This window comes from Haliotis cracherodii, unplaced genomic scaffold, assembly GCF_022045235.1.
Source record: "Haliotis cracherodii isolate W230 unplaced genomic scaffold, xgHalCrac1.p SCAF_26, whole genome shotgun sequence".
Taxonomy (NCBI): Eukaryota; Metazoa; Mollusca; class Gastropoda; order Lepetellida; family Haliotidae; genus Haliotis; species Haliotis cracherodii.
The window spans coordinates 3001716-3022217 of record NW_027266282.1 but is presented as its reverse complement, the minus strand read 5'-3'; the positions used below and the strand labels follow the sequence as shown (position 1 = coordinate 3022217).

The 20502-nt window shown below is 39.8% G+C and overlaps 1 protein-coding gene across 1 annotated transcript; it reads left to right on the top strand.

The window, feature by feature from the left end:
* The first annotated feature begins 13233 nt into the window (after window positions 1–13233).
* LOC139473015 (polypeptide N-acetylgalactosaminyltransferase 4-like) lies at window positions 13234–19856 on the top strand. The gene is made up of 3 exons (XM_071255518.1): window positions 13234–13499; window positions 16037–16732; window positions 17036–19856. Exons 1-3 carry the CDS (start codon window positions 13312–13314, stop codon window positions 17967–17969), a joined length of 1818 nt encoding a protein of 605 aa, XP_071111619.1. The 5' UTR covers window positions 13234–13311; the 3' UTR covers window positions 17970–19856.
* Window positions 19857–20502: the final 646 nt, after the last annotated feature.

The following is a 20502-nucleotide window of genomic DNA, read 5'->3' as shown; positions in this document are numbered from 1 at the left end:
GTAGTAATACCAACTTTCAGGAAAAATTAAAATTGAAAAAGTTTGACTCGATCGTTGATGTCCTTACGCTACCTGAAGAAAGTATCCCTTTCGTTCGCCCTATTTTCAGAATGCATCCCTTTTGAGCAAGCCCCTATCTGAAGAATGAATCCCCGGGGTTTTCTGAGGCCCTTGTCTGAAAAATATATCCCTTTTGAGAAGCCCCTGTTTGAAGGAAGTATCCATTTTGTGCGGCCCATGTTTGAAGGAAGTATCCCTTTTGTGTGGCCCCTTTCTGAAAAAAGTATCCCATTTGTGTGGCCCTATCTGAAGAAAGTACCCCTTTTGGATGGCTCCTATCTGAAGTATGCCTATTGTTCGGTCCCTGTTTGAAGGAAGCACCCCTTCAGTGCTGCCCCTGTCTGAAGAAAGTATCCCATTTGAGTGGCCCCTATCTGAAGAAACTATCCCTTTTCTGCTGCCCCAGTTTGAAGGAAGTATCCCTTTTGTGCGGCCCCTGTCTGAAGAATGTATCCTTTTTGTGCGGCCCCTGTTTGAAGAATGTATATGTCTATATTGAACCACTGTAGTATCTGCTAATTTTAATCAATATGGTAATGTTCCAAGATTGACATGACACTCTTTGAAATCTTGGTAGAAAGAGCATATGCTCGACTGTACCTCCAAAATTGTGAAATGTAACCACATAAGGCTGGAACAACTGGAATATTGCCAACATAAAGGGAAAGTTGACTGTTGGAAAATTGAAGTCATCCCTCTTGTTTTTCATTCTTGTGGAGAGTGTGTAGAAACTCTGAACCCTTATGCATAGATCTAAATATGAAACAGATGAGGTGGTCTCACTGCCCCAATTTGATTCTAGTTCAGGTGGGTAAACCAGTGAAACGAATTCAGCCGAAGTTAAACGTTTGGGCAAAATTACCTTGTTTTGACTTTACCAATCCGAGCAGAAATTCAGATGCATAAAGAAATAGATCACCAAGGAGGGAAGCACAATTGGTCCCCATGGAGATGTCTACTTCTTGCCTGAATGTCTTTCCCCGAAACTTTACATTACTGTTATCAGTGAGGAAGTGCAGTATTTCACAAATTGCCCTGAACCTTTGAGTGAGTGAGTGAGTTGGGTTTAACGCCGCTTTTAACAATATTCCAGTTATATCGCGGCGTGTCAGCTTAATGTAGGAGGAAAGCCCGAAGTGATGAAGGTCACAGGCGTTTACCACTTCGGTGAAACCCACGAGCACGGGTATGGTGCTGAGAAACCTAGAAACATAATCGGGGCGAACCGGGATTCGAACCCACAATTCCTGAACCTTTGGAGAAAGACATGTCACTGTGTCTTTGGTCACTTAGTTTTGTAACAAAGCCTCATGGATGAAGGAATGAAGTTGTTCCTCATGCTTGTCATGTGGGATAGTGATGTACTAGTTGAAAAATCATTTGTTTTGACAAAATTGAACTTGGTTCTTTTCTGAGATTGAAAAGAGTCAATCAAATCCTTTGCGTGACTGAGGGGCGGGACCAAATAGGGGTAATTTGACTATGTTGCTTTAAGCGACTTCTTCTCTGGAACTAAAAGATAGATATCAACCAGTTTGGTTGGAGGCATTCTCCGGTGGTGAGGATTAAAAATTGTACAAATGGAGGGGCTGACCGCCCCCCCCTTCCCCCCAAGGGGCCAAATGGAAGTAATTTGGAGTTATTGTTTCAAACGACTTCTTCTCTGGAACTAAGAGACAGATATCAACCATATATTTTTGGAAGCATTCCCTAATGGTGGGGATTCCAACTGGAGAAATGGAGGGGCTGGACCCTTCCCCCATCCCCGGGGACTAAGGGGAGGGGCTAAAAGAAGTTTATAACTTGAACACAGTTAAGATCCCCACCGTATAACCATATGTTGATTGGTTGTTTGTTGTTGAACGCCGCACTCAGCAATATTCCAGCTATATGACAGCGGTCTGTAAATAATTGAGTCTGGACCTGGCAATCCAGTGATTGATGTCATGAGCATCGATCCACTCAGTTGGGATCGATGACCACCCGATCCCGTTAGTCGCCTCTTACGACAAGCATAGTCGTTTTTATGGCAACCATGGGTTGCTGAATACCTATTCTAACCCGGATCTTCACGGGTCTTTAACCATATGTACAATTGAGAGTATAATGAGAGGAATGCACATTTGCTACCAGGACTGGCCCTTCTGTTCATCTGTCCGGCACTCCCAAAGGAGTAAACAGATACATTGTTAACATTTGTTATAAAGAGAGTAATACCTTTGATATGATTTATCCCGGATCATAACATGGAAACGGTTCAGATCTTTATGCTACAGATGCTGGCAGAGTCAAAATTACGAAATATTTACAGTATTATATACATGTACAATGCAAATGTATATTTTGTCATGATTGCCTGAATATCCAGGTGAGCGATACAGGCCCTATGGGCCTCTTGTTGGGCACATGCTTTGGCATTTTGAAGTTGTGATCCCAATTGGTATGAGGCTGCTCGCGATATTTAAATAACTGAAGAAGGTTATTATTGTCAAAAGTAGAGAAGTCACCTGTGATTATATATACAGGTTGGTAGCAGTATGATGAGTCAGTGGCAGCCACAAGTAGTGGAATGTACATCATGAGCTACCAAGTCCGTGTTCTGCAACACGTTCCTATACTTGAACAACTTGGATGAAATGGTGTTTGTGTAGGAAACTGAAATTGTTGGTGGTTCCTACTATAGATAGATAGTATAGTCTCTCTAATATCCTAACGTCCAGGATTTCCAGAATTGAAATGTTTTGGTAGACACAATTGGAAACATTTCTGTTGATGTTACATGTATGCTGGCTGACTCATGTGGATGTTTTCTGCAGTGTCTCTCCAACCTAGATCAATCCACGAAGGGTACATTCAATGCCAGATATGGCGTTTTTAGTTTGGCAAGATAACAGGCCTTCAATAGGTTTTGTGCAGTATGTTTCAGCTGTAAAGTTGAATTAAGGATCAGTTATGAAAATAGTTTTGCAATTTATTGTGACACATATTGGTGAAGGGAGGGGTTGGGGGAGGGGTTGGGGTAGGGGTTGGTGTAGTTTTACTGTCTTGGCCCAAACGGTTTCTATTTTGTATATTATGTCTCGAGTATAAACTGCCCACAAGCTGACAAACCGACTTGGTTCATGTAAATAAGAGCGACAGAACCCAGAACCATTCATATGAAATATCTGGCACTGTTTCTTCAATATCGTCAAATATGTGAAGCAGTGAGTTCCAGGAATATCTCTCTGCATGTATGTAACTAGATATCAGGTAGGAACTCGTTAGGATGGCGCCGTAACGATGCAATCGAGTAATTTACAATTCACAGATAGTGCAAGCAATGGTTTCACCATAGCCTTTCATTACACCTTCCAAATTGTTCAATAGCTAAGTCTTCATACAGATAGAGATGGATCGCCCATTACCATCATGTTGACTAGAACTGAAAATACAACAACTTAATCAACACGTTCTTAACGTATCGATTATGGTATAAATAACTTGTCTGTGACTCGCACCAATTTGAAAGCATGCAAACAAACAAAATTAATAAACGTGCGCTCTGTTCTGGAACAAGTGAAATCGATTTGCTGTGTCCTAAACGCCCACGCCCAGTACATTGTAAATTGTGACAGTTATTACGTGGATATATTCTTTACGCTTTTTTTCACAGTCAGACATGTCTAAGCTAAAATGGAGCATAAATCAGTGTCAGTCAAAGGCATGCGCTTTCCTCTTTTATAGTAACATGGCCCTAATGTTTTCACTTTGGTAGCATAGTTTTATTATATTTTTACGAAATATTGAGTACTTTTCTCGTTACTTCGATCATTTTCGCGATTTTTTTGGGGATGACGAGAAAATAATCGAAATTGCGAAAATTAATCGAAGTAACGAGAAATGTTTATTTGAAATCCCGAATTTTAATTTTGTGTGGAAATACGCGAAAATAATCGAAAAACTCGAAATTTTGAAAAATAAATAAAAATTCGATTAACATTTTTATGCTTCCAACGTGGCACCATTAGGCTCTCATTATAGTGTCTTCTCTGGCGAAATCGGCAAATATCAGTCCTTTGAAATGAACAGTACCACAATCTCGGATTATTTTGCAAATGACAAGATCGTTAGCTTAGGCGATCAACTCCTTTGTTACAAATGACGCTTAGATACAATGTTGTCACATTTAACTATCTAATTCAACTATATATCAGGAAAATTACACTGTTTTATGACATCGCCATGTGTTTGCACACATCGTGCTCAAATGCAATATCGAATGTCAGTTTCAAGGTTATAACATATTTATGCCCAACGTCCTAAGTGGATCGGGCGCTCAGGTTGGGGGACTTGGTTGATTGCGTAATCGCAACCGAGAAGTGGATCGTTGCTCACAGTATCCATCACTGGATAGATTATTTGTAGGCTGCCATCACATAGCTAGACTATTGATAAACAATAAAGGAGGCTATGGGGTCGCCTAGTGGCTAAAACGTTCGCTCGTCACGCTGGGCCCGGGTTCGATTCCCCACATTTTCTGGTGTCCCCCAATGTGATATTGCTTGACTATTGCGAAAGGCGTGGTAAAATCCAACTCACCCACTAAACAACAAAGACACAAAGTAAGTAGTATGTTTATGGTTAAACATATATTTAGATGTAACAAGGAAAGATGAGAAAATATTCAACTTTCTTTGAGGAATGAAAACCTTTTATTTGAAATACAAAATATTTGAAATGGGGATGGGGAGGGGCTGGGATTTTATGGAAAAAACGAAAGTGTCCCAGAAAGGTCTTGAATTTTGTTTTTGCTTCAGTCCTTTGAACACGTGAGTGTATATTAGTCAGTTAGCCACCAGCGGAAAAGAGGCTTAGTTTAGATTTTCGTTCCCACATTTTCCTGTATACCTTAAACCTGTTCTATTGCATAAAGGAGGTATCTGTACACAATTTTCATTGGGTAGTAAGCTTGCAAGTGTGTGCGTGAATTTAAAGGAAGTCAAAATTGCATAAATTGAAGGAAAAATGCATTATTTGACAAACTTGGCTGTTACATTTTTATCAAGTCATTAAACTATCCAAATAATGTCTTTGATTACAGGTAATGTGTTTGGTTATCTGAATTTGGCAAACATTTTGTTTCATATAGCTGTTATTCTAATTCTCAGTGGAAACATTGATAAAAATCATGTTTTTTTACTTCATTTTCAAATCGTGTGTGTAGGTAAAACACTAATTCCATTGAATTGTAACAATAAAACCACTATAACTGGGTATCAAAATCTGCCTGAACCATTGTACTATCCTATACACAAAACAAAATGAAAATGTATCACATAACGGCTGAGATATTGTATACAATGTTACCCCACCCCCCAAAAAAACATTTTTGGCGAAAATTGCTTATTGAGATATGGGGGTAGATTATGTTTATGTAGTGGATGAGTGGGATAATTGCAACAGTGCTTAACAACACCAAACTAGTAAAGTCATAAAGAAAAATGATGTTTCAAGTTTTTCTGTGAACATCTAGGGCGGCCATCTTGAATTTCAAGATGGCCGCCATTTTGACCTGTTTTCAAAATCAAGATCCAATATAGTTCTTCAACATGGTCATGTTATATATCATATGAAAGCTTTTTACATTGTCTTTTCAATTATGTACATTATTCACTGACTTCTGTGGTAGTCTTATCCCCAACAATAGAACAAATGATATATCGAAAGCTAATTTCTCTAGCCACACCAACCAACCTCCAAAGTCGGATTTTAATAAAATGGACATCGTTTCACTCAAAATTGTAGATATACTGCACTTTTTTCTAGTTTATCATTTGAGTGAAAAAAAACCCATGAGAATACTTGTAGTGTTATGAATTACATCATAGAGTCAAGGGCCCGTGAAATAATGTCACCTCAGGGCCCGTGAAATAAAGTCACCGTCAGAGTCCATTTCTTATGGAAAAGTAGGTAAGTTGTTTCTGTTTAGGCCTGACATATCACAACTGCATCTAAGGGAACATCCCATGAAGTTCTTGGCGCAGCTACACCTGGATGAGGGGCATCTGCCTGTTGTGCATTTACAGGTGATTAATTCTAGACACAGTGATGGCATTCGTTTCAGGGTCATTGGGATGGGTTCTATGACATCCTCAGTAGACGTCCACCTATACTCTTCTTGTGGTGGAATGTCAGCCTTTCCTTTGTGTGCAGAACATGTGATGCACTGGTACTGACATCTGTGTAGATGTTGTGTGGTGGGAGTTCCTCTTGGTCTCCAACTCTGTGGAACATGTCAGCTGTAAGTGTATTAATGCTAGTTGCAGTCGATGCTGGATTGTACACTTTGATGACAAATGATTCTGTCTTTTTCATGCTGAAGGCACCAGTTTCTTCTTTTGGTTGCAACAAATATGGTTGTGCGATAAAAATGTTCAAGGTCGGCTTCTTGCCAAAACCACTGAACTGGCTTGTCGTGTCATAACCATGACTGGAATGCTGGTAGAGCTGCTACAACATCTGGAGTGAGAGATTGATGTACATCATCAACTTGTATGAATAGAGGGTCCTTTGCAGTACCCGCACCCATCAATATCTGCGCAGAAAACCTATGTTTATGATGAATCAACGGTACTAACACATCAGTGCCTCGGTTGTGAATGACAATGCGGTCGTATACATTGCAGGAGGCATCCATGACATTCATCATCATTCGTGTATCTGCCTCTTCATGTGTTTATAGTAGATTTGGTATTGCTGCAGATTGGTCTAAGGAAGATATTACATCATCAACTGGTATGAATCGAGGTGATAAGCTTTTATTAGAGTTCATTGACAATCGAATGGATAATGCTAAGAGTATTTATGACAAAATACCAGAAAATATGTCCAACAGTACATGTTCCACACTGTACACCATGCAGGTATCAAAGAAGTCAACACAAAGCAATACCTTTAAGCGAGGAAGAAATCAGAGGGTTTCAGAGGGTTGCTGAGTGCCACCCATAGTGGAAGAGAAGTAATCGTACCACATCTTCTAACACATGAGCTGTCCAAGACCCCACCTTCCCTGGCAACAGATGGTCTACTTTGTACAACAAAGCTGCATTATCACATTTGCTTTCACATTCTCATGCTACCATCAACTGATGACACAACGTGCTGGCATGGCTCTTGTACGGGCTATAGGCAAACCAAGCAAAGCTAGGACCTTTGGAGATTTAGCTGATGTTTTCAATTGGAATGTGCTGAAAAACTTCAGTGAAACTTGTACTTAAGTCGATGATTTCTTTCACCAATATGTTGCAAAGTCAGTAAAATCTGCAACTCGGACAAAAAGAGGTGATCGATCAAAGAAAATTCGAAGAATAATAGATAAATGAGCCATCCTTCTGCCAGCTTCGAATTCATGGTCCAGTTTTATTGGAATGAATGAGAACAAGCAAAATTTAATACAATTCTTGACCACAGAATTGCACGCACAGGCACAGTATCTCCATCTTTACCATCAAATCATCATCATTGCATGTGGATTAAGGATCCCAGATACAGCAGTATCTTACATAGATCAATCTGAAGCAATGCCAAATCAACTGTCAACACATAAAGAGGCAGATACACGAATGGTGATCAATGTCATGGATGCCTCCTGCAATGGATACGACCATATTGTCATTCACAGCCGAGACACTGATATGTTAGTACAGTTGACACATCATAAACATTGGTTTTCGGCTTAGATATAGATGGGTGCATATCACACAACCTCTACTCAGATGTCAGCACATTTGCATCACGTGGTGTTCTGCACACAAAGGAAAGGCTGACATTCCACCACAAGAAGAGTATAGGTGGACGTCTGTCATAGAACCCATCCCAATGACCCGGGAACGAATGCCATCACTGTGTCTAGAATTGATCACCTGTAAATGCACAACAGGCAGATGCTCCTCATCCAGGTGTAGCTGCGCCAAGAACAACATGGGATGTTCCCTTGGATGCAGTTGTGCTATGTCATGCCTAAACAGAAACAACTTACCTACAATGTACCTCTCCAGATGACGGTGACTAGAGGTGACAATATTTCATATTTCATTTTTAATACAACTTCATAATACTACAAGTATTCTCATGTTTTTTTCTTCCCTCAAATGATAAACTAGTGAAATGCTCACACAAAAGTGCAGTATATCTACAATTTTGAGTGAAAATATGTCCATTTTAATTTAAATCTAAATTTGGGTATGGCTTGAAGTCGCTAAAGAAATTAGCTTTCAATTTTTATTTTTATTCATTGTTGGGGATCAATTTACCACAGAAGTCAGTGAATAATGTACATAATTGAAAAGACAATGAAAAAAGCTTTCATATGATATACTACATGACCATGTTGAAGAACTATATTAGATCTTGATTTTAAAAACAGGTCAAAATGGTGGCCTTCTTGAAATTCAAGATGGCCGCCCTAGATGTTCACAGAAAAACTTGAAACATCTTTTTTCTTTATGTGTTTACAATTTTGGTGTATGTAAGCATTGTTGCAATTATCCCACTCATCCACTACATAAACATAATCTACCCCCATATCTCAATAAGCAATTTTCGCCAAAAATGTTTTTTTGGGGGGTGGGGTAACATTGTATACAATATCTCAGCCGTTATGTGATATATTTTCATTTTGTTTTGTATATAGGATAGTACAATGGTTCAGGCAGATTTTGATACCCAGTTATAGTGGTTTTATTGTCACAATTCAATGGAATTAGTGTTTTACCTACTCACACGATTTGAAAATGAAGTAAAAAAACATGATTTTTATCAATGTTTCCACTGAGAATTAGAATAACAGCTATATGAAACAAAATGTTTGCCAAATTCAGATAACCAAACACATTACCTGTAATCAAAGACATTATTTGGATAGTTTAATGACTTAATAAAAATGTAACAGCCAAGTTTGTCAAATAATGCATTTTTCCTTCAATTTATGCAATTTTGACTTCCTTTAAATTCACGCGCACACTTGCAAGCTTACTACCCAATGAAAATTGTGTACAGATACCTCCTTTATGCAATGGAAAAAGGTTTAAGGTATACAGGAAAATGTGGGAACGAAAATCTTGTTTTTCACTCATGGCCAACTGACTATATAGGGGCTGGAGTCATCCCTCCCTCTTTACCTTCAGAGCTTTGAACATGTGAGTGTATATAGGGGATGGAGACATCCCTCCCTCTTTACCTTCAGAGCTTTGAACACGTGAGTGTATATAGGAGGTGGAGACATCCCTCCCTCTTTACCTTCAGAGCTTTGAACACGTGAGTGTATATAGGGGTGGAGTCATTCCTCCCTCTTTACCTTCAGAGCTTTTAACACTTGAGTGTATATAGGGGTGGAGTCATTCCTCCCTCTTTACCTTCAGAGCTTTTAACACTTGAGTGTATATAGGGGTGGAGTCATTCCTCCCTCTTTACCTTCAGAGCTTTGAACACGTGAGTGTATATAGGAGGTGGAGACATCCCTCCCTCTTTACCTTCAGAGCTTTGAACACGTGAGTATATATAGGGGTGGAGTCATTCCTCCCTCTTTACCTTCAGAGCTTTTAACACTTGAGTGTATATAGGGGTGGAGTCATTCCTCCCTCTTTACCTTCAGAGCTTTTAACACGTGAGTGTATATAGGGGTGGAGTCATTCCTCCCTCTTTACCTTCAGAGCTTTTAACACTTGAGTGTATATAGGGGTGGAGTCATTCCTCCCTCTTTACCTTCAGAGCTTTTAACACTTGAGTGTATATAGGGGTGGAGTCATTCCTCCCTCTTTACCTTCAGAGCTTTTAACACTTGAGTGTATATAGGGGTGGAGTCATTCCTCCCTCTTTACCTTCAGAGCTTTGAACACGTGAGTGTATATAGGAGGTGGAGACATCCCTCCCTCTTTACCTTCAGAGCTTTGAACACGTGAGTATATATAGGGGTGGAGTCATTCCTCCCTCTTTACCTTCAGAGCTTTTAACACTTGAGTGTATATAGGGGTGGAGTCATTCCTCCCTCTTTACCTTCAGAGCTTTTAACACGTGAGTGTATATAGGGGTGGAGTCATTCCTCCCACTTTACGTTCAGTCCTTTTAATACGTGAGTGTATATAGGGGGTGGAGTCATCCCTCCCTCTCTACCCCCAGAGCTTGCAGTATTGTCATTTGGACATGATGTTCACCAACCTCAGATCAGGCTGTAATGGGTTCGAATCCCTGCACGGCGATCACAAATGACCGTGTTAGTGATATGAAGTTAGTTCATATTTGGGACTTGATCTGAGGACAGTTCATTAGGTAACGTTTATAAGCTACTGTCGACTAAAGGCCGGTAGAGAAAGAGGTTCGAATACCTAGTTCTGATAGACAAAGAAACAACACATTACTTCAAAGCAAATATCGAAAGGGAATGTCATTGATTCATCTTCACAAGATAAGGACACTGAGGGATAAATGGAAGTAGTATTGACAGGTATACATCTCCACAATGTAATCACGATAAATCATTATCTGATTGAATGCCTAAATCAAGGCGACACCAGGCACAGTAACAAAAATGATAAAGCCTCCACTCACTCACTCGCTAGCTTGCTCGCCCGTCCGCTCACTCACTCACTCACTCACTTCAGATTAAGTACTGTTTCCCCCTTAACAAGGCCCAGACTAATGGAGTGTTTGGATTAACGAGGTCCAGATAAACGCTGTTTCCGCACTAACAAGGTCCAGACTAACCGTGTATTGAGACTGACGAGGTCCAGATTAACCCTAATTTTGAACTAACAAGGACAAACAGTGTTTCCAGACTAAAGGTTACTGTTTCCATAAGAACTAACGCTGTTTCCGGACTATCTTGGTCCAGACGAACGAGTCCCAGACCAACGATGCTGCACTATCCAAGTAACAATTAACCTCGACCTCCTAGTCAGAACACGCAGAACGACCAATTAAACAGTAGGGTGCGCGGTATCTTTAGAGTTGTTAGAACCATTATGTTTGACATTTTTGCGTTTCGTTTTATTTCCGCGTGTGAACAGGGCTGCCAGTGTTGTACATATGACCACGCCAAGCTGCCATGCAGAGATGAACGAGACTCTGTGCTTACTGTGTACGAAAGTTCCTGGTCTCTCCTGGCTAAATTTGAATTCTCACCTTTTGTGTTTACACATGAAACACACAACCGACACAACACAACGAACCTACATAAAACACACATGACCTACACAACACAACGAGGCTGCATAAAACACACATGACCTACACAACACAGCGGAACTACATGAAACACGCATGACCTACACAACATAACGAAGCTGCATAAAACACAGATGGGCTACACAACACAACGAACCTGCATAAAACACACACGACATACACAACACAACGAACCTGCATAAAACATACACGACATACACAACACGACGGACCTGCATAAAACACACACGACATACACAACACAACGAACCTGCATAAAACATACACGACATACACAACACGACGGACCTGCATAAAACACACATGACACACACAACACAACGAACCTGCATAAAACACACACGACATACACAACACAACGAACCTGCATAAAACACACACGACATACACAACACAACGAACCTGCATAAAACACACATGACCTATACAACACAACGAAGCTGCATAAAACACACACGACATACACAACACAAAGAATCTACATAAAACACACATGGCCTTCGCAACACAACGAACCTGCATAAAACACACATGACCTACACAACACAACGAGGCTGCATAAAACACACATGACCTACACATACACCATACATGGGCTACACAACACAACGAACCTGCATGAAACACACATGACCTACACAACACAATGAACCTGCATAAAACACACACGACCTACACAACACAACGAATCTACATAAAACACACATGGCACACACAACAAAACGAGGCTGCAAAAAACACACATGACCTATACAACACAATAAACCTGCATAAAACACACATGGCCTTTGCAACACAACGAACCTGCATAAAACACACATGACACACACAACAAAACGAGGCTGCATAAAACACACATGACACACACAACACAATGAACCTGCATAAAACACACATGGCCTATACAACACAACGAGGCTGTATAAAACACACATGACCTACACATACATCATACATGGGCTACACAACACAAAGAAATTACATGTAACACACATAACCTACACAACACAACGGACCTGCATAAAACACACACGACATACACATACACCATACACCACACATGGGCTACACAACACAACGAACCTGCATAAAACGCACATGACCTACACATACACCATACACCACACATGGGCTACACAACACAACGAACCTGCATAAAACACACACGACATACACATACACCATACACCACACATGGGCTACACAACACAACGAACCTGCATAAAACGCACATGACCTACACATACACCATACACCACACATGGGCTACACAACACAACGAACCTGCATAAAACACACATGACCTACACATACACCATACACCACACATGGGCTACACAACACAACGAACCTGCATAAAACGCACATGACCTACACAACACAACGAAGCTGCATAAAACACACATGCCCTATACAACACAACGAAGCTGCATGAAACACACATGACCTACACAACATGGGTACCTACATAGAAACAGATTAGTCTACATGACACAAACCATCTTAGAGGGCATACTTCCATAATAAAACCACTGCTCCCATCAGGTAATTTATTCATTTCATATTTAATACATTTCCCTGAATTCTCCCACGCTCATTTTGTCATTTCTGGTAATACAGTGTGATGGATACACGACCTGTATATATTCTTGAAGTATGCGACAGCGAGTAAAGCCGTTTCCCCGGCTGACATGATCAAGTGAAATAAAATCAGTCCATGTTATTCTGAGGGAGTGTTCATGCATAATGAGACAACTATAGTCTGGGAAAGAAATCCAATACATGATATATTGTTCTCCTCCGATTTTGGATATACGACATTTGCATGTGTGTGTGAATGCCGGTATTGATCAGAGTAAAGCAATCTACATCCAGCTCCAACACATGTTGCATACTCCAGTTTCGATTTTGATTGCAAGCTTGTTCACTACGTGTATAGTTTATGAACTATTAGCGCTTGTATATAGAGACATACGCAGTCTAACAATAAAGTTTGTACACCAATGTGAAGTCTGTCCACAGCACATCATGAGAAAACGGGTAAATGGGTTACTGTGGGCAGTCCTCGCAGTTCTTTGGTTTCTTTTCACGACTGTGTTACTCTTTGGAATACTGTCCAACATAGTCAACCAAGATAGACAGGAGGAGGATCGGAAGGAGGAGACAAACGTCAGGCGGAACCTTCCTCAGACGAGGAATTCCACCACCACCAGACGGTACGTTACTGATAAAGGACATACTTATATGATTATCTTGAGAATATTGAACAATGTGTGATGTCAAAATGTATGTACCATTATTGCCATTATTCATTCTGATACCATCTATGATCGCAAAAATATGATGCAAGTACAGAAATACGAATGGTCGGCAACTTAGGGGTAACTCTTATAAGACAATAAATATTTACCATCGAAACTTCAAGGTCCGCCATTTTGCAAAGATATGCGTCGATTTTTTGACAAAATAATTATGAACGGTAATTTGTTTGTATGTGCACATTTACTTTTGCTGTTATTCTCTTATCTTGTATTTTAACTTCAAAATCACTCTAATTTCCTACCTAAAATAATATATGGAACGTTCTGTGGGCATCAGGGCAACTGTCCCTGGACAACGGCATCCCTACCCAACAAATAATATGATAAAAGTATCAGAGGAAAACGTTTATAAATAATACAATTTTAACAATGAAGCTCCAAATCTATTTATTCCATTTCATGCGAATAAATACGCGTATATTTAAACATGGGGGCAAGGGGTATTGTCCTGCGGCAGCTCTCAGGACGGCAGTGTTCCTGGAGGCTATTACTCTAGTATAAGGTCTATAGCGTTCACTGTATACATGTACGTGTGTAATGACTGGCTGTGTCAGGCTATCCTTGTAAACATGTAAACCTGCAGGATAATTTGGAAAATAAGATTAAGATAAGAGAAAGTTCATCTAGGATCTGCATTTGATTGAAGTAAAGTCGACAAATAAGGCCCTTCCCGTGTCTATAAATTCATATAAACGCAAGTAGGTCAACTGGATTGGCTGCCATTAGAGCCGTTATTGTAAATGAGTCAGATTAAAGCGAGCACCGGTTAATTACTCTGTGGCAGTAGATTACATACAAGGACATAAGCTTCATAAACTCAGATTTCAGAGATGACGATAATGACTTTACATGAAAATGAATATGAAAGGTAAAATAAGAATCCAAATGTGCACATATACGCAACATACGTTCCGAAACAATATACATACAAGACCATGGATAAATAAACGCAAAGAGCCCAAATATAATTTTAAATAATTTCATAAAATGAAATTAGTTTCATACAAAACGATGAGATTCAACGCAGGTCACTTTATTTCTTCTATTCCTTTACAAATGTCTTTGCTTAAATTGAAAAATATGTATAATTAATTATAAAATCTAAATTACCAGACCAAATCGCTATGTATCGGATATCCACACATTTATGCTGGTAACACGCGTTACCCGGATGTTAAAACAGATGGTGAACCAATACCAAGTATTCAAAACAAAGCAAATTGTCGTCATTGTTGTCGATATGAGCGGCACGCACTACTGGGCTACGGTACTTCCGGACATACCTGAACACTTGAGGATTAGTGATCGTACGTGGATTCGTTATTTGGCTTTCATATAATGGAATACATCGATTTAAACCTTTGTTTCGCATGAATGAATAACATGTTTAATATAAACGATATGAAAATATAAACAGTATTTGATGAGAGAAATACGAGTTTTAAATTATGTACCATTAATAGCAATTGCAGTGTGATTTCTTTTTCATTGTTCAGCGAAATTCAGCGCAAATATGTTGGCGGTCAGTATAACGATCAATTGAAACACAGCTTACGGGACAAAACAGTCAGTTGTGACACAGCTTACGGGACATAACGGTCAGTTGTGACACACATTAAGGGACATAACAGTCAGTTGTGACACAGATTAAGGGACATAACAGTCAGTTGTAACACAGATTAAGGGACATAACAGTCAGTTGTGACACAGATTAAGGGACATAACAATCATTTGTGACACAAATCACGGGACATAACAGTCAGTTGTGACACAGATTAAGGGACAGAACAGTCAGTTGTAACACAGATTAAGGGACATAACAGTCAGTTGTGACACAGATTAAGGGACATAACAGTCAGTTGTAACACAGACTACGGGACATAACAATCAGTTGTGAAACAAATCACGGGACATAACAGTCAGTTGTGACGTGCTGCAGTTCTGTTCAGCACCGTGCTGTGCGTAGCACTGGGTATTGACATTCAGCAGTAAATACATCCATTATAGTTTCTCAGTTAAATTCGAATAGAACATGTCTTAAACCATGATCAGTCTACTGCTCCAACAATACGACTGATCGATCTTTGAAACAGCCTGTATAGTATCGACAGACGATGGGGTGGGGGACAAACATCGTCCTATAATGTCAGAAACTGTTTAAGCGCTCCAACACAAGTTGGCACATGCTATTGCAGACCTAATCGTGCACTGAACAGACGCTATTAAACCATAAATTAGCTGCAGCTGTATATACAGCCCGCCCGGAATGTTATCCTGGCTGATAGTAACAGTATGCCCTGGAGTTATATATGTTAAGGTCAAGTTAATTGTAACAAAGCGAACTTTCTGAAATTCCAGTCACTTCTTACAGTTAGCCTACAGATATCAGGTATAGTTTACAAACAACAAATCTCATTATGATATCATTTCAGGATGATCGAGTCACTGTTGGAAGAGAAAACTGCAAGAGCATATAAGTTTACTAGATATTCACTTGATGTTCAAAAGTTGCGCAGGCTTGATGCACATTTACGTAAAATGTTGAAAACACACATACGACCTAAAGATAGTTATTACAGTTTCAATGTCACAAGAAGTGAAACGCTCTCAGTCACGCGAGATGTGATTGACGAGAGACCAGATGAGTGCAAGAAAACGATGTTCAACTACTCGGCACTACCAACTCTATCGGTTGTCACTCCGCTCCACAACGAGGCTCTTACGACACTATTACGTCATGTTCATGCCATTTTAAATCGGACACCTCCGAAACTTCTCAAGGACATTATATTAGTAGATGACAACAGCACCTTGTCCTATCTAGGGTCTGACTTTCAGGAATATTTAAGAATTCTGGATTCCAAAATTCAAATAGTTCGAAATACACAGCGTGAGGGGTTGATATTGTCGAGATTGAAAGGAGAGGTGATGACACAAGGGGACGTGGTCGTATTCATGGACGCCCACATGGAGGTGTGTGAGGGTTGGGCGGAGCCTCTCTTGGAGAGGATAAAGAGCCAGTCCGCAATTGTAGTGCAACCTGACATTGCTGCAATTGACGGCGATACATTTAGTCTCTACACAGGGTTCAAGGTCAAATTCAGAGGAGGATTTGGATGGGACACGAGGTGAGATCACATATCTGTCCCTACATCAAGCATAATGCCACCTTAAAGTCCGTGCACAAACATTGTATATGTGTTCCTTGTTTTTAAACGCTAATTGTCACATTTTCATTTATTAATAGTACTTTTCTTTATACCTGGTATATTTAGATACAGGAAATCAAGAAATCATACACTCATGCACGTTTATTATATATCCTATTTATTAACTAGTTAATTAAATACAAATACGACCCCATCTTGATGTTTGGTGTCACACTTATTCCTGAGAAATCCTAACTGTTCGTCGTGTTTTCCCCGATATAGGTACAGCTGGTTACCGCTGCCGACATACCACAGTCAGTTCCGGAACAGTGAATGGGATCCAATTCCTGTTCCCGTCCTACAAGGCTCCTGCATCGCAGTCAGCAAGTCGTATTTCCATACTGTCGGACGCTTCGATGACGGCCTTGAGATCTGGGGAGGGGAACATTTTGAATTGTCTTTCAATGTATGGATGACGGGTGGTAGAATTGAAACCATGCCCTGTTCAAAGGTGGGTCACATCTTTAAAAGCAATAAGTACAGCTTTGGTAAAAAAAAGGATAAGAATTATATCGTTGCAAAGAATAATATGCGTGTGGCAGAAGTTTGGATGGATGAATATAAACACATAGTCCGAGCTGCTGTCAAAACTTGGCAGAACCCTCTACCCGTGTTCACAGACGCTGATTGGAAGTCAATAGGAGAAAGAAAGAAAATGAGAAGGCGACGTAAAAGCGAATCGTTTAATTGGTTCTTGAAAAATGTCATACCTGAATATCAGATTCCATCGAAAGACGATTCCTTTTTTGGAGAAATTCAAAACGCGCAGACGAAAAGCTGTTTTTTCGTTTTTGATGACGACTACATAGGAATGACATCAAAATGTGAAACATTTGTTATTATTCCTGAAAATTCATTTGCCTTTGATAACTCTGGGAGGTTAAAATATGGAGACAAATGTGTTGGATACGATAGAAGAACGTATTTACTTCTGATCACTGAATGTCCGTGTAAACATGGAGGGAAGGACGGGATAACATGGTCCTTCACGAATGACCAGCTGGTGCTGACGGAGAAGTCGGAAACGTTGTGTGCAACGCAGGCCAACTCGGGCTTCAGCATTCATAATGGAAAGGAAATTGTTCAGTTACAGGCTTGTGATAAGAAACGCAAAGTTCAAAAGTGGTCTTTTCAGTTTCATTTTCTGTACAAATGAGCAAGGCCATAATCTGCCTTATAAGTGTTGGTAGTCTGACACTAGCTTTGCTGGTGCTACAATACATGAACATGAAGTCGTAGATCATGTAGTGGGGAAACGGTTACTAGGACCCAAGGTGCAGGTCCCTGTCCAATCAGTGTAATATAGGAATTAGCATAGTAAGGGGGTGATTGACTGTATCTTCAGAAATATGACTGCTGTTTTAGCTATTCACAGCAAGTGTTGCTTTTGTTTCGCTCCTGAGTGAGGATGTGATTGAACTGCATGGACCATGGTTAGGTAAGGATATATCTGTATGTAGTTTCAAATTGGAACGTGAAGGTTAACCCAGAAATTGGTTCGGACAGAACTAGATTGTGAATTCAGTAAAGGACCACGAACGATCAATGAATAATTAACAAATTGCATTGAAAAACACAGTTTTAGGTTAACAATCAAACAAGACAATACAAGGGCTTAAATAAGTGGCAGCATCAATAAGTACATGAAGTTAACATGCCTTAGAATTAATGTACGAATGTCCGGATGTGTTTTACTGTAAAGACAAACCTGTCTCTGTTCTGACATCTGTAATAGTGTTGTCGCTCTTACGGATAGCTTTCCAGAGACTTACCAATCCCGAAACTTCTCGAACGATCAAGACTGTCATTTTTGTCAACAATCATTATGTTACCATGATCTGTGTAATCAACGACCATGTACAACTGTAGATATCGTAGTCTTTATTCAAATTACAAACATAATACATAAAACGCGCGATCACACATATGAACTTCAATTTGCTGTGTAATTTTTCAAGCGTGCACAATGTAATGTCAAAGGAAACATTCAACCAAACCGATACTATTTTGCCTTTTGGTCGAAAGTACTATGATACCTATGCAATCAAAAAACAATGGTTGTAATGGGAATTTCGTTACATTAATGATACTTTAGAGATTACATTTACATGTCATTGTTACAAGATGGATATACAATAGCTATAGTATATATGACACTTAGACGATTGGTAGATACGAATTATAAGACAGTTACACAGTGAATATACGACTGTTGCATACTGTATGTACGAGAGTTATGACAGTTATGCTATGAACACTTGAATAAACATGTGAGAAATACAGTAAATGTTAAAGGTACATGATGAATATTTGATAGTTACGAAAGATATGATAGATACACGATGAGTATACGATGGCTACGATGAATAAGAAAATTGAAGGATGAATATTCGACAGATATATACTAGTTACATTGTATGTTTTGTTTGTTTGTTTTTTTAACGCTGCACTAAGCAATATTCCAGCTATATCACGGCGGTCTGCAAATAATCGAGTCAGGACCAGACAATCCAGTGATTGATATCATGAGCATCAATCCACGCAATTTGGATCGATGACATGCATCAACCGGGTCCCGTTAGTCGCCTCTTACGACAAGCATAGTCGCCTTTTATGGCAAGCATGGGTTGCTGAAGACCTATTCTACCCCGGATCTTCACGGGTCTACAGTATGAGATAGCTACGGTAGATATGATAGTTATACTGAGTATACGATATATAACATACGTTGCATGGTGACTGTACCGTATTTACGATAACCATGATACCAGTAATGATTGCTACTGGTTTTGTTCGATCACTGTTGTGTAATGTCCTAACATGACCACGCTCGCTGCATCCAAGGCAACAGATGTCCGTGTACTGTTTGCTGTGTCACGCGAAGACTTTTTCTGCGTATTCAATCGTTTGTTGGACAGCTTGGCTTGCAAGATGCGGTGGGAAAGTGCTCGGTGTTACGTGTGATGGCTAACATCATGGCTAAATTACCCCATAAAATACATACATTATTACGCTAAAGTACACTATTATATACACACATTATTACGCTTAACTACCCCATTAAAAAAAAATAAAAAATAAATAATATATATATATATATATATATATATATATATATATATATATATATATACTCACACGCAAGTCGAGTATGCAGTATACATGTTATTCATTTTCAACAATAGGGCAAGATTGACAAAAATGTGACTGAAGACAGTTTTGTGGATTAAAAGGCATATGACATAAATGTTGTTGTTTTTTCAAATTTTAAGGGCTTACACAGTTTCGGGTCAATAGCGGGATGTCAGTCAATACCTGGTGTGACCACCATTAGTATTGATCACTGCCACACATCTCCTGTACATTGAGTGGATCAGACGATTTGTGAATGCCTAGGGGTCCTCCTGCACACATCCAGAGCAGCTGTGCGTGGTTCATCGGCAGTTGTAGGGACTGGGCGCAAATTGTGCAGACGCCTTTGAACCTCATCCCACAAGTATTCGATGGGGTTCAGATCAGGGCTGAGGGCTGGCCACGGTAGAACACGGATGTTGTGTTGTTGCAGAAAGGCCATGGTAGCTCTGGCAACATGGGGACGAGCGTTGTCCTGCTGGAAAATGTGTTGTTGATGTTATGCAAAAAATGGAACAACGTGGGGTCTGATCACTTGGTCGATATACCGCTGAGCA

What these genes read in the sequence shown, in the direction of transcription:
- LOC139473015 (XM_071255518.1), top strand. Translation starts at nt 13,312, where the DNA reads ATGAGAAAACGGGTAAATGGGTTACTGTGGGCAGTCCTCGCAGTTCTT. An exon ending in AATTCCACCACCACCAGACG is followed by an intron (nt 13,500 to 16,036) that starts GTACGTTACTGA and finishes ATATCATTTCAG; the next exon opens with GATGATCGAGTCACTGTTGG. An exon ending in GGATTTGGATGGGACACGAG is followed by an intron (nt 16,733 to 17,035) that starts GTGAGATCACAT and finishes TCCCCGATATAG; the next exon opens with GTACAGCTGGTTACCGCTGC.